General features: G+C 43.4%; 1 protein-coding gene across 1 annotated transcript in view; it reads left to right on the top strand.

The window, feature by feature from the left end:
• Positions 1–1,665: 1,665 nt before the first annotated feature.
• Positions 1,666–15,100, top strand: part of IGF2R (insulin like growth factor 2 receptor) — a gene marked incomplete at both ends in the record, with an annotated part of 52,529 nt that continues 39,094 nt past the window's right edge. The window contains 3 exons of the mRNA XM_079550682.1: positions 1,666–1,784; positions 9,588–9,725; positions 13,896–14,016. Coding sequence (XP_079406808.1) covers positions 1,666–1,784; positions 9,588–9,725; positions 13,896–14,016 — 378 coding nt within the window. The remainder of the gene's footprint in view (positions 1,785–9,587; positions 9,726–13,895; positions 14,017–15,100) is intronic.

Genomic DNA, 15,100 nt, shown 5'->3' with positions numbered 1-15,100 from the left:
TATTCTGCTTTTTTTTTTTTTTTCCTTCCTAGTTAGGATGATGAATACATATGTACTATTATTATTTTTTGGGGTTTTTTTTTCCCCCTAACTGGGATCTTGTTCTGCCTTTTCAATGTCTTTCCTCCCTGCTCAGTACCTTTGCACACATTTTTCTGAGTATGGAATGGCACTGCTCTGGTTGCAGAGCCTTGTGCAAACATAAGGGCCTGTGCATACAAAGCACAGAAGAATGAAGAAGATCACTTCAGCAATAAAGTTCTATTTGCAGAAACATAGGTAGCTAATCTGATCAGAAGACCCAGTGTGTCTGCTTACGCTGCTGTCTGCAGTGAGCTTCCTGATTAATACATCTTTAACCCAACTTAGGAAACTGGCAGAATTTACAGTTAAGTGCAACGTGTTTGCTCTGTCTAGTGAGTGATGTTGGTACAGACAGGAGAGCAGCAAAGTTTAAGGAAAATATCCCCAGAAATAATAGACTTGGTATTCTTTTTTTGAGGACATTACTGTTAGGTTAGGCTGTGTTCATTATAAACTCTAAACATTGCTCCTGCTGATGAACAGGCACACCAACATGGTCCTTCCCCTCTAGCTCATTTGCCCTCGTGTTGGGAGGTGCTATTGTTGAACACACAGAAACCTGTGCAGGTGTTGGTACTGATCTGCAGCAAGCTGACTTAGGCTGTGACAGAGCTGTGAGTAAACGGAGAGCAGCTTGCCTCAAAAGGCATGCCTGTTTTCAGCCAGACAAGCATCTCGAGCCAGCTGGTGCTCTGTAACAACACTGAGTGCAGCTGGAAAGGATGGAAGTGGAATGGGTAACTTCAGGGTAAAGAGGAGAAAAACATGAGGGCAGCCTGGAATGGAAGTGAACTGCTGCAGAAGCAGAGCTCTACTGCTGCCTTATTCCTGTGGATGCCACCAGATGGGACAAGTAGAAGCCATTTCAGTTACAGGCCTTTTGCATTTCTTTGTATCAGTGACTCCTGGGCAGAACTTATTTACACTTGTAAGACAGCTGTTTCTCTTTCAGAAATGTAATTTTTTTTTTTTTTTTTTTTTTTTTTTTTTCATTCTCCCCACTCTCAGAGCTGCCGCTTCTCAGCCTTATGCAAGCCTCTCCTCTGGGGGGCTGCGGCCGGGCTCGTTGCCACACAGCTCTCCTGGTGTAGCAATACTCCTGTCACCACAAGGCTGCCACCGCCTGCTCCGTCCTCATCCTTGGAGACGTATAATTCTGTGCTTTCTCTGCAGCGTTCTGAGAACGACGCTTAAAATCCCCTCTAACGTTCCCAGGCGCCGCCTGTCCAACTCAGCCACGCGCTGCACCCAGCACGCTTCGCAGACAGGGCCGCCTGATGCCTCGCCCAACCCCCAGCTCACAGCGGAGGGCAAACCGCACCACACGCAGCCAGGCCGCCCTCCCCTACGACCGTTAAGCACGTGCCGGGAGCCGCGGGGCGGAGGAGAAGCGAAACCCCCTCACCCACCGCCTGGGGGGGGAGGAAAGGAATAAGTCACGTGATCGCCGTGCCTGCACATGACGGCAGTCACATGACCGGGCGGTGGGCGGGCTGTGATCACATGACGCGCTGCTGGCGGCCGGCGCTCCTTGACGTCCCGGGGCAGCCGCTTCGGCCCGGCTCGGCTCGCGCCGTCGCGATGGCCCGCCCCGCCGCCGCCTTCGCCCCGCTGCTTCTCATTCTCCTCTGCCTGCCGCTGGGGGACGGCGCTGCGGCCCCCGCGACCCTGGACGAGCCCTTCTTCCAGGATCTGTGCAGGTGGGCGGCAGGGGCGCGGGTTGGGAGGGGCTCGAATCCGCCTTGCCGAGCGTTTGTCCGCAGGCGTAACGCCGCGTTCGGCGGGGTGCCTGGATGGGCGGCGCCGTGAGCGCCCCTCGCAGGAAGCTGCAGGCGGGGGCTGCGGCCGAGGCCGGGCTCCGGCGTGCGGCTGTCCCTTGGGAAGCGTGCCCGTGTCTGCTGCGCCGTGTGTCGCCTCCCAGCCGGCTTCTTGCCGGGGGTTCCGCCGCATACCAGTAATTGATTTAGTTGCGAAAGCCTTGAATAACGAGAGCCGCTGCATGGGAATGACTGTTCTTCGTGTTTTGGCCTGTTCCGGTAATGCGTTCAGCTGGGAATCTGGCTTGGGAAATATGTCTTGCTGGTCTTCCTTTCTTCAGTAATGAGCTGGGCTATGCTGCGGTGCTTACAGGAGTATTTTATCTTCACCAGTGTTACCGGGCGAGCAGCAGTGTAGCCCCTGAGCACAGCGCGAAGGTGGTCTGGGTCATGTGAGCGAACGGCAGAATCTGTGGCCACAGCGATTAAAAAAAAAAAAAAGTGGTGAAAGGGAGGAGGGGAGAAGATAGCTTTTCTTACGAGGTCAACACGTGAGCATAAAACTTTTCTGAGGGGTAACTGCCCTAATTGTGAAATTGGGACAGAAGTGAGAAGCTATTGTGCCTCTCAAATTCTCAATTCCTCTGGCTTTAAAGTGTATTTTCTTTTTTTTTTTTCTTCTTTCCTTCTTTAATTGCCCTAAATGATTTGATTGCTCCCATATTGAGAATGGTATGAAGTCGTGTCAGCATCTGCCTTGGTTTTGTTCCATGTCTGTTTGCGACTAGAGAAACTTTTAGGAATGCCATTGAGGGCCACGCTTGCCTCTAAAAACCTGTGCTGGCTGTCCTGTCTGGCTTTTTTCTTTCTTTCTTTCTATTTTTTTTTTTTTTTTTTCCTGAAGAAAAGCTTCAAAACTTCTGGCTAGTTATGTAGAAAGGACAAAGGAAAAGGCAAACCTGTCAAACTGCAAGCTCTTGAAGATGCTGTGGAGATCTGTTCTGCAGGAAAACTGCTACACCACGGGGGGATGATGTGGTTAAGTGGCTTGAGCACATACACTGTTCTCTTGAGGTCTCATCTGTAAGCTGTAAGATCTGATGTGGATCTGCAGGTCAGCTCTTGGGCTAGTCTAATCTGTCCCTGTGCTGCCTTAAGTAAGATTTTGACTAGTTTTACAAGAACTGTTGTCTCGTGTACTGGATTCTGTGTGGCCTTTGGTTAGGCTGGTGAAGCTGCAGCAGGCTCTCTAGTGCCTGAATGTCAAAAGCTGCATGAGGAAGGAAAATCTTGGACTTGAGAATAGAGGTCATTAAGGTTTTAAGTAGTAGCAGAGAGGCACCTAATCTGGGTTCTAGTAGTGGGAAAAAAAGGAGACAAATCTTCTGTCTGTTGGAACTGTAGCGTGAGACTGCCTAAACCTTGGGTAGCTTATATTGCTTGTTTCTTGTAGCCTTACTGTGGGTATTTGTGGACAGCCTAGAGAAAGAGCAAGGAAGTGGAAATAGGAAAAAGTTTTCCTTTGCTGAAACTTTGTTGAATGTCACAGCTTGTGCTCTCCTAAAGCTGACTGTGATGCTATGTGACTTATAAATAGAGGCAGTGTTTATCTTCTGTGTTAAGGTGCATCTGGAATTGCTGCAATGTCAAAATCTGGGAAAGGATACAAAGCTTTTGGTTGGATATAGGAAGTTACTAGTCATCTGTTCTTTAAATCAGTGTGCTTCAATATCAACAAGATGAAGCTTGACAGTTCTCTTATGCTCTTTAAAAGAAAAAAAAACAAAGAGTATGTTTTGAATGTAGTGGTGTAGTAGGAAAAGTATGCAAGCTCCTCTGCTGTTCTGCGTATATTCTAGTGTAGATTATTTGGTGACAGATAATGTTTGTCTCCTGTGCAAGGATGAGAGTCAGTGCATAGATTGTATAATTTAGATTTCCTGAGTGAAAGGAATACTCAGACTAGCTGTAAGTCACAGGTCTGTTATTAGGCAGAACTGCTGTCTTTCAAGTTGAAAGCCTAATGTTGAATTTTGAAATAACGCGCTTGGCCGTTGACATGAACAGAACTGTATGTATGTTCCTCTCAGTATTTGTCATGAAACCACATATGTGCTCTTGTGCACCACTAGAAGCTTTGGGTTTAGTGTTGGTGTAGCCTCAGTGCAGGAGCATGTGCTGGGCAGAGATGACCTGTAGCTGAACTTAACTTGGCTCTCTTAAGTGCTTTGACATGTTTAAGTGGGAGATGTCATAAGTAACTAATTACCAGACCTAATTGTGTATGTACATGATTGCTTCATAAGCCTGGGAAGCTGCCACTGTAGTGGCTTAAATATGATTTCTCAGCATATGAGCTTCAAATTACTATCTCTTTTTTATGCATTCTATAACATGATGTAGTGGATGAGAATTAGACTGCATCACAAAAGATGAAATGTCAAAGCGTATGCAAGGATTGAGAAAGCTGAATAGCTCATGGTGTAGCTGTAAGACTGCTATGCATGATGCATAAAACCTTGCCTGGAGACATGTGCTGTGCGTGGTGGCTGGAAAAAGTGATGAGTAAACGTGAGTAGAGCTAAGCATGAGTAGTGATAGATCAGTGTTTTTTTCATCTCTTGAGGCATAGTGATAGCTTTGTACTTTGTGCCAGTTGAGCGCTCTCTTTCTCTAAAGAAAAATGTCTTTAGTAGAGGAACAAGTTTGTGCCATGCATGCTTATGTTAAAACGTTAGCCACACCTAATAGTGATTTCCATGGGAAGTAGTGGATCTAAATTGCTGGCATAAGATTAGGGTGGGTCATTCTGGAGACTGTTCCCAAGCTTGTCTGCTTGTGCTTGTTGAGCCTGCTTGCAGAAGGCTCACAGAGGTGTCAGTCCCTGCAGTGTGTTCCAGCAGAGAAGTTGCTGGATGTCTAATGAGGTATAGTTCAGTGATTTTTAGGTTACCTCGTCTCGGAGTTGAGAGGTCTGTGTCATACCATTTCAAGAAAACCAGCTGGTATGGTATGCGTGGAGAGCAAGGTCTACTTGTAGCTGCTTTATAGCTGTTGGGGAGGGGGATACTCCGCTTCTTCAGTAGGACCTGAAGAAGCAGGAAGTGCAGTGTGGTTGTGAGAAAGGCAGCCCTGGTCTGTTGAGTGCTTTGTTTCCTTTGAGGTGGTTTACCAGTACTCAGACCTGGAAGCAGCTTGTGGCTCTAACTTGGTGCATGTGCTTTGGCTCGCTGCCTTGTTGAAATCTGACAACTTGCAGTGCCAGAGATACTCATCCAGAAGGTAAACCAGACTCTCTGAAGCACATGTGTTTTCCCTTTTTCATGCTACTTTCACTTCTTTCTTTTGTGAAACAGTAAAGGCATATAAACAGAATGCATAAAGGTCTTACAATTTGTTGGAAAGGATTTTTATTTTCACTGCTTTATTACTGTTTTGGCATCTTGAATCACAGAACATCACGAGTTGGAAGGGACCCACCAGGATCATCAAGTCCAACCCCTGGCTCCATGAAGGACCAAAGGCTGACCTGAAGGCAGGCCTAGTCTGAGTGCTTGCTGCTGCTGTTTATACAGCTGCTTTCAGCCAGGCCTTGGCGCTGCCTCAGTGGGAGCTGCCTGCTGCAGCTGCCTTGTGCCAAGCCATGGAGCTAGCCTGGCCTCCTCTGCTGTGCAATGCCTGTTGTTGTCACTATGTTAACATTGAGGCAAATGTGGCTTGTGTTGTAAGCGGGGGCCAGAAATAACCAATGGAGATAGGGAGGGAAAACGAGGAGAACTTGTCCCAAGAGGTGAAAGTAGAGATGTATTTTGGGCCTCTAATGGTGAGACAGTTTGTGAGGATGTTATCTATAAACAAGGCATTATGTTATGATTTCAGTAGAGATGATTTTTTTGCAATTTTCTTCAGGGCATATACTTATGAACTGCACCAGAAATGGCCATTTCAGAGGTGTGGTATGTGAGCAGGTGGCTTTCTTGCACTCATGGGACAGAGGGCACCCCCATATCACATCAGCTGTGCGGTGGCTCCTATTAGGACTGCTGGGGTTAGATCTATGCTGCATGTCTGCCTGCACTGTGTCCACCTCTGCTGCTCTGTCTTTGGTGCAGTGGTACTGAGGGTTTTTCCAGTTCTTCCCTTCTACAAAGTACAGACTAAGTTCACATCTGTCTGCAGCTGACACTTCAGAAGTAACATGCTTCTCAGGTTGTGCTTGCTCCTTTAGTTCTGACTGTGGCCCACAGCAGGCAGTGAGTTAATTGCTTGTGTCCTCACCCCTGTAACCAATTCTGTCTTGTTAGAGCTGTTGCTATAAAGTTGGGGTGAATCTGGGATGTCGTAAGCATAAGTTACTCTGCTAGCTGGATAACTAACTGGCCAGAGCAGGTTGGGAAGGGGAGGGTGATACCATGACATAGTTGCAGGCAGGAGGCACTTTTTGGGCAGCTGGACGAGAGCCCTTCATGTGGATGGGCTGCAGTCGGGATGGCGGTGAGGCTGTGAGTAGATTGTTTCCATTACTGGATGTGGCAGAGATCAGTTTGTATTTGTATGGGAACTGCTGAGTCATGGCCTGAACCTCTCATTGATCACCTGAGGCGAGCACTGAGTCAGCCAGAGGAGCATAGGTGAAGGCAGTTCACCTAGACCTATGTAAGAGCTGGCTACCAGTGGGGAAGGATCTCTTCCGGAGATCCACTCTGCTGGAGTTTTGTAAGTGAGCCTAGGATATGGGTAAGCTTTCTATCCTCTTTTTGTTATCATAATCTGCTTTGCCTAACTCTCTTGTTTATTTCGTAATTATAACATCTTAATATTCGTTGATTATACAGTATTCATAAAGCATATGCTGCAGGGCTGTATGTGAACCTATCCCCAGACACTGATTTAATGTCAGGAGCTTTATTTGTGTGGGAAATTGTTCAGACTTTCACTGTGAATGTGTATTTTGCATCTGATTTTAGAACAGCTGCTTAGATGGTATCCAACCTGCTGTTGTGCTCTGGTGTGTTCAGGCAGTCCAGTGAATAAGCCCTGCCCCTTTGGCTTTCTTTTAAAGAAAAGGCTCTTGAGCTTCCCTCAGAGCTGAAAGTGATGGTACTCAGAAACTACTGTAGGTGTTTGCTTATGTGTACCATTGGAGGTGTGGTTTGGAACATGATGAAGCAAGAAATCCCACATTTACTTCCCTGGATTGTTTAGAAAAATTCCTCAGACTTCTTGTGTAGAGGTCTGAAGGAACAGAGAGGCTCACTTTGGGGGCTGTTTTGTTTCTGTTTTGTGAGTATTCTCATCTTGTTTCTCTTCTGTTTCTGGCACGCTGATAAACTGGCTTAAAGGTATTGATTTCTTCTCTTTCATAACATGGAGCTGGAAGAGCAAGAAACTAATCTCTAATAGATGATAATTCAGTTGTATAAAGGAGTCAGATTCTAGTTCAATTTGAAAATAAATTTTAGTTTCCCAATCATCTAAAAGTGCTGAATAACCATGCTTACTTGATCAGCAATTTATCATCTTAGCATTATATATTACTACTTCTGTAGTCTTTCAAAATCAGTCAAAAAAGAGCACTGGAGCCTTTGGGATTTTTTTCAGCAGAATATTAACTTTCCAGGGTTGTATTTGAGGAAATTGTATTATGATTGAAATATACATTTTCCTGGAGGAAAAGAATATGTTTTAGTCTTGATCTCAGTCTTCAGAGCCCTTGAAGCCAGAGCCAAGTTCTTCCAATTTTGGGGAGGGGGGATCATATGTTGTTGTACAACAATCCCTTCCTGTTTTTTTTTTTTTTTTCCTGTACTATAGCTTAATTCCTGCATAGGCGTTGTTTTTTACCTCTTCAGAAATGCAAGAAAGAGCTAACCAGTATGATGGTAAAATGTCAGCTCTACTATTTGTGAGGGAAGAATAGTGGCAAGTATTTGTCTAGGATTGAGACACAGTCCTCGAGTCTAATCATGCTGATAAAAAGTAGTTTTTATTAGTGTTTCAGGTATGACTTAGAACTTGATATGTTATTTTTTGAGCCTTTTAGTTCTGTAATAAGAATAAAGAATTCCTTCTGTGAATTGAAACCATTTCTACTTGTTCCAGCCATTCTCATTAGCAGATTAAAATTAGGGCTGCTGTAGTACAAGGAAGCCAAGAACCCTGTAGTCAGTGATTAAATGGAAAATAGTGTGATATTTTACTGCTGGCACTTTGATTAGCGATGCAGTACAATGGATTTCAGAGGAGATCTTGAGGGATTCAGAAATCTAGAACAAAGTAGCTGAGCTGCTGCTGTCTTATCCTTAGGCAAGAATTAGGCTTCCAAAGTGAAACAAGAGTGGATTTTCTTCCTGGGAGGATAGAGGGTATGGCAGCACTGAGGGAAGTAGCACCTATGAGCTAGAGATCAAGGTAGATGAACTGTAAGGGTAAAGCTTCCGGTCAACTTCTAGTCTGTTAATGGCTGAAAGAGGAAGGCTGCCTCTTTGTTCGACTTGTTACTAACCTGTAGTGCAGGTCAGATTCATTAAACCCTAGGTGAGCTGTAAATATCTGGAGTACCTAATAAATTGCTGTGTTGCCTTCTGTTTCCTGATGTGATGAATCTGCATTAAATCCTAATGAAGTTGCCATTTCAGATGAAAAAGCTAGGGAATCTCTTACACTGCAAAAATCAGTATAATCCCCAGGATGCATGCTCCTGCCAGAACTAGAGGAGATGTAGCTGAGCCAAGCTGATGATAGTGATTATTTACTGAGCTGGGCCTTCCTGATGGAGTTTGGACAGTGCACTATGCCAGTAAATCAGCCTGTCTGAGGAGCTCCTGACTCCAGACCAGTCGAACTGGGCATAGTCCTAACTTGGGTGGTGCCATGTTGTATAACTGATCATGTCAGCGTTGTTATCTCAGTGACTGTGAGGAGGGAAATGTGTCTTTAGTCCTTAAATGTGTCCTTGGAGCTACTACGCTACATCTTATTATGTTCTGTTACTCTGATTTATTCCCCATTGTGTTTAACCAGAGGCTCATGTTCCTCTACCAGATTTTGGTCAGCTGATTTCTTTTTTTTTTTTTTTTTTTTTTCCCCCGATGTGGTTGTACTAGCATGGTCCCTTTCATTGAGTCTCTCATAGATAGCTCTGCTTGCTTTCCAGCTTTTGATGTTACTCTACAGGAACTGTCTTTTGAATATTGAGTTACTTGAAAAATGCGTAAGGGTGCAGCAAAGTCCTAAGATTCTTACAGTATTCAGACAGAAAGATGCAAATAATAATTCAAGTCTGATTTTTCACTTGAAGGTGAATGGATCTGCAGCTGATGGGGATGGGATGTGGACTGCTGCTGTAGTCCTCTGAGTCTTATACTTCCACTGTTGTTGGGTATTGCTGAAGGGCAATTGCATACTGCGTGCCCAAGATGTTTGACGGGTTTATCAGGCTTTCAAGGAAAAGGACTCACCGCCTGTAATCTACCTGTTCAGAGCAGCCTTTGCAGGGATTTGAGGGGAAAAAGTGATTGGTTGGGTGTTGCAAGAAAGATGAAATATATGCTTCGCAGGTGGCTAAATGGGTTTAGCTCTTGGCCCTGGTTCAGTAACAACTGTTTCTGATACTTAATGATCTAGAACATAAATAAGGAACTTAATGTAATGGTACACTGAACTTTACAACTTGGTTATTTCAGGGACTGGTGTCTAGAGGATGACAGCATAAATGTGGATACTAACAACCTTTTTTCTTTTCAGCTACACATGGGAAGCAATTGATACAGACAAACGTGTGTTTTATAAAATAAACCTCTGTTTTGGTGTTGAAGACTGTGGAAGATCAAGTGCAGTCTGTGCCTATGATGTTGATAAGAAAGCGTATATGTCAGTAGGTAAGTAAAGAAGTGTCCTTCCTTGGCGGTGCTTCAGAGTCATGTTAGTGCAAGGTCCCATATCTGTATTTTTCTGAACTTCGTAATAAATTAGTGAAGATTTTTCTTTTCCAAACAGTTCAGAACTTCATTCTGTTGTAGGTTTAATGTGTAATCCATAATTTCATGTAATTCATTGAAATTTATTTTCTGGTCTCACTACTGGAGACCTAGTGCTGCACAGTTCCACACTATCTCAAGCAGAAATAAGCATGTCTACTTGTGGTAGGATATACAGTGTGCATACCCTTGTTTGAAACTTGATACTAAACACTGGAAAAAATTACAAACTAGCTTGATGTTGTATTAGTTCTTTGACAGAGTTAGGTAACTATGTCATATGCAGTCTAGAGTACTGCTAACTTTCTGGGATGTCTTTAGGTTGTTAGACACAGAGGAAGTGAATGATGTACAGCCCTCTGTTTTTCAGTTTTTCAAGTCCGGTGGCTGCTGTAGTAATCCTGAGATGTCCTTGATATCCTAAGTGTGTGGTGGACTATTGGGTGCTGAGATAAGTGTTAAACTGGCATATTCCAGGGTGCATGCTTGCACGTGGTGTCCTCAATTAGAAACAGCTCATAGTTTGAACAGTACTTGCGTACTTATTTTCCTAGTTTTAATCACTGTAGATGTTACTTCTTCAGCTACTGAAACCAGCGAAGAGGCTTGCTGATAGCTATTTCTGACAGTAATGTGGTAGCTTTCTTAGAGTATTATCTTTTCAGACCACCTCTTTGTTCCTACAGATTTGATATGTGAATTTGATTATGTTGACCGATCTTGCCTTCCATGGCAGACAGCTCTTAAGAGAAGCTCTGAGTCATCAGTAGAAGTGTATAAGCTTGGATCGCGGGAAGATAGTGAGAAAAAGGATTCTCACATGCATGCAGACAGTGTCTAGTAAGCCACTCCTCTCTCTTAGCTGTAGTGATACAATCAGTACTTTTCAAACTAGTTGCAACTTCAAATCACGGTGTGATGAGTAAAAAGCATGTCTCAACTCATGGCTTTATTATCTTTTTGTGGGGCATTATATCTAAGCCTCAGAGTTTTCTGGAATGACTGGTTAGATACAAAACTGCCACTTGTACTTAGGTGTGTGACAGTCTTCCATTCTGAGAAGCATGATATTTTACTAGACCTCTTGACGCTGCTAATGTTTTTTCATTCACAAAATATGTAAGAACTTGGTTTCCTACCGAAGTTGGTCTCGCCTCTGAGCATTCAGTTGCAGGTGGATCACAAAGTGAAGGATCATGTGAGCTACAGTTTTAGTATTTTCTGTTTAATGGGACTGAAATGTGTCTGCCTGAGTGCAGTTTGAAGACGATTGTTCTCTCCAGGGAAGTGTTATGAGTCACACCTACACAGGCCTCTAGATCTCACATTTCCTTTTTGAAAGGAGGAGTAGAGAGCTGTATCATAACTGTGAATGGTAGCACATATTCCATTCTATGCAAAGCAGAGTGTCTTATCACCTGACTGCTACTGGATGGAAAAGAACTGAGCAACAATGGTAATGACTTGGTCCTGAAGAGGCCAAACAGAAATAAGACTCAACGGTTAAGCTGCAAATACTGCTCGAGGTTTTTTAACCACTCTGCAATAAACTAGGGAATCAAAGCAGTACAGTTAACATTGAAATGGAGTTTTACTTTTTCTCTGTCCAGATTGCTAGTTCTGTTCTTGTTCATGATTTGAAACTTCTTACTGGCATCTGCTATTCATCAACATACTGCCCTGGGTTGTATTGAAACTTCAGCACCATCACTGAGTTGAGGCCATGCTGGTGGATTATCAAGCTTCTTGCTTGTAAATAAGTCTCTCTTAGACTAGCTTAGATAGCTGCCAATGTCCTTTTCTTATGGACAGCTATTTGGATGCCTTCTATGATAGCCTTTCTCCTTCCAGGCAGCTGAAAAGACTAAGGAATAAGTAAGTAAAAGTTGTTGTGGGCAGTGCCTTTACTGATCTAGTGCAACTTTTTAAAGTGAATCTGATACTATATTTTTTGGTAAGCTGTAATAGCTGACTTCAGTGATGCTTAATGGAAGGACTGCATCTCTAAAATCATGATGAAATGTGATTGACTGAAGAGGTGAATGTTGCTCCAGAACTGGTGTTCTGGAATGACATTCATGGGAAGCTGACAGTGCAAGGAGGTAGTTTGGGTAGTTTGAGACTGTTCCTCCCAGCCCTGCTCACGTTATGTGTAATGTGCAGCTGAAGAGTTGTGTTAGGAACTTGCTAAGGTTTTAAACTAGATTTAAGCATTCACACAGGAAGAACAGAAGTGATCATATTAGCCTGACTTAAGCAAGACATACTGGTTTTGCTTGTTTTTTTTTGCTTATATTTTCCTGCCTTGAATATTACTTTAAATGTGGAAACTGGAGTCAGCTAACAAAACCTTTAGAGCAATTTAACATATTCTCAGAATTGGGAGAAAACTAATGTGTACAGGAGCCTAAGTTGAGTCCTCAAGCAGACTAGAAAGTTATGTTGCCTTCTTTCCCTCTAGTCTCCTCGTGAAGAAAAAACATGAATCAGCATCAATACTGGAAGCCTTAAAACTTGAAGGCAATCTTTTGGTAATGAGTGCCAAGACATAGGAAAGGCAGGAACTGCCGATAGCCTCTAGGTGCTGAAGAACTGGTTCTGAACTGCAGCTATGCTAACGTACGGAACTGCAGCAGGTTCTCAGCCTGACACAAATCCTGTGCACCATGGCTATGTGCAGGTTTACTCTATGCTACCTTTCTTCTGGGTTGACAAGTCTCCATTCTTACCTTCCCTTGAGAAGGCAGATGGTAGGGAGTGATATATCTGTCTTGTTGCCATGATTATATATATGATGGATACTGTTGAGTGGCTGCTTAGGTGTTAGTATCTTAATGTGGCTTTCTGTAACACAGCATCAATAGACACACCCTGCAGTACTGATGAACTGTGGTATTGGTTGGCTGTCAAGTTCGCATTCTGGTTGCTACCATTTCGGCTTGATGACTATAGTAGATTTCTCCCTGCTATGTTTCAAAGTAATTGATAGCTATCAGAAACTATCACAAATGCATCTTTTTCCAGTCTGCAGGAATTTGGGTGATAGTGCTGAGTAACCTGATAGAAAGAAAGCAAAAGAGCACATTGTTAGGGAAAGCACTTGCAGCTGGTAACAGTGGCTGGAATGCCTGTGAAATGTTGCCTTGATTGTTTTTGCCTGTTCCTGCTCTAAGTGGGGAGATAATAGGCTGGGCAAAGTTCTGTGAAATGGCAAGAGACCTGGACACAAAGCTGTTGTCTGCAGTGATGGCAGATTTGTCATTCTTTAGCACAGGCATAAAAGCAGAAAGGAGGAAGCTAGGTAATACGGACATTTTATAGCGCTCTCTGTTTCAACCCAAATGTGCTGCAGCAGCAAAATCTACCAGCAAAAATGAGCAGTTAGCATGCTACATCTAAAAGGAGTTGGTATTTAATGCTGACCAAAGTACGTTTGAGCAGGAACATTTCAGTGGATTGAGCTGGTTGTTGACATGGCTTGAAATGTGTTTCACTTTTTCCATTCCTGTCAGGTGCTGGGTATAGAGGGACATGCAGTGATGTATCACTAACCCCAGCCTACGTGCAGCATGTGGACTGCACTGAAGGAGATGAGAGCTGCCCAGGAGGGCATGCGCTGATATAGCGGGACTGTGCTGGGTTCAGCAGTAGGTAATTCCAGTACAGCCTATGTGTCCAGGCACCACTGAATTCTTCATTAAGTAGATTCTCTCTGATATTGTGCTGACACTATCCCTATAAGAGGCACAAAGGCTGAGAAGCTGATAGAAGCTGATGGGAGGAAGGAGTGAATTGTGATGCTTGAAACTAGTTCAAAACAGTGTTTGGTTACAAGCCTTTGAGGAAGTAGAAGTGATTAGAAAGATCAAATACTGTCTTAACTGGGACCTATATTTTAAAGATCACAAGAATTGCGAAGGAAAGTCTTCAGTTGTATTCTGTTTAAGACTGTTTTCACCTAGACTGGTATGTCTCGTGCTGCTCTGTGCTTGACCCTGGAGTCTGCGAGCTTCTGTGAAGGTGCAGTACTGTGATAATTTTTTCTTTTTTTTTTTTTTTTTCATACCCCAGGTAGCTTAACTCTGCGAGAAAGTTCTAAAACTCTTTTGGTATTCAACACTACAAAGAAATGTTCCCAGCAAGGCAGTCAGCACCAAATTCAAAGCAACATCAACTTCCTGTGTGGGAAAACACTGGTAAGTCTAAATCACTTATTCTTATCTTCAGTGGAAGTAGCATGTCCTTTTAACTTGCTTTGCAGGGAGACTTGCTTTTCTAGTGGGTGCAGTAATTACTGAGCTTTGTGGCTTAAGGAAGAATCAGTTACAGTTTAGTACCAAATTAAGGATGTGATCCAAAGCAGCTTCCAAAATACAGTCAAGCTAGAAAATAATTGCAGATCCGCAGCTTAGCTCTGATCCTGGTCTCTTGTGGGCCTTTAATATTTTCAAAGGGATTGCACTTAACGCAGTGTTGATGAATGAATCAATTGTGTGCTGTAACAATGAGAGCTGTTTTTTCAATACTGGTGTACCAAAGCTGTGAACCTAAATTGTCAGTACTGAAGAACATGACTGACCTCTGGTGTGGGTCAGTGTAGTAAGTGTTAGATTTTGTCTGCGTATAGCTGAACTCAGTGCCTGTACATCAGCTGGGCTTCTGGAGGCACAATTGTTAATGGGTATCCACTGCAAGTGCCAATACTTAGAAAGTGTTTGTATACAGTTGATTTTGTGCTGTTGGAGTTGCAGCTAACAAACATTTAACTGATACCACAGCTTGATATTCTATACAGATCAGTGTGTGTATTTGTGTATCTGATTAATGCTTATTAAGGCTGCTCTTGTAGGGCATGCTGAACACTACTGCACTCCCCTCTCTTGGAAACATAGCCAGTTGAAGCAATTTGCTGTGCACCAGAGATGTTTAAATGCTTCTTGTGCTGTTTTAGTAGATGATTCTTAAAAAAAATTCTTGCTCAACTTGAGCTGTAACACCACATCATAACTGCCTGCAAACTTCTAATTAGCATAGTTTTGACACTCTCCATATGACATAGTCATAGGGTCTGGAACAACTTGTTTCCAAGATTAAATGGAGGGGGGAATAAATAGTGTTTCTAGCTGGAGTGATGAAAGAACAATGGGAAAAATGTGATTGTCTTTTTGTAAGCAGTCATTCAGTTGAGCCTCCAGCCATGAACTGTGGTAGAATTCTTGTCTCAAAATAGATGCATACATGTTCAATGTGAGCCTATAACTAGTGGACATCAGTGGTATC

This window comes from Tetrao urogallus (genome assembly GCF_951394365.1).
Source record: "Tetrao urogallus genome assembly, chromosome: 2".
Classification (NCBI taxonomy): Eukaryota; Metazoa; Chordata; class Aves; order Galliformes; family Phasianidae; genus Tetrao; species Tetrao urogallus.
The sequence above is the reverse complement of the archived record's forward strand: the minus strand, read 5'-3'. Positions and strand labels throughout refer to the sequence as shown.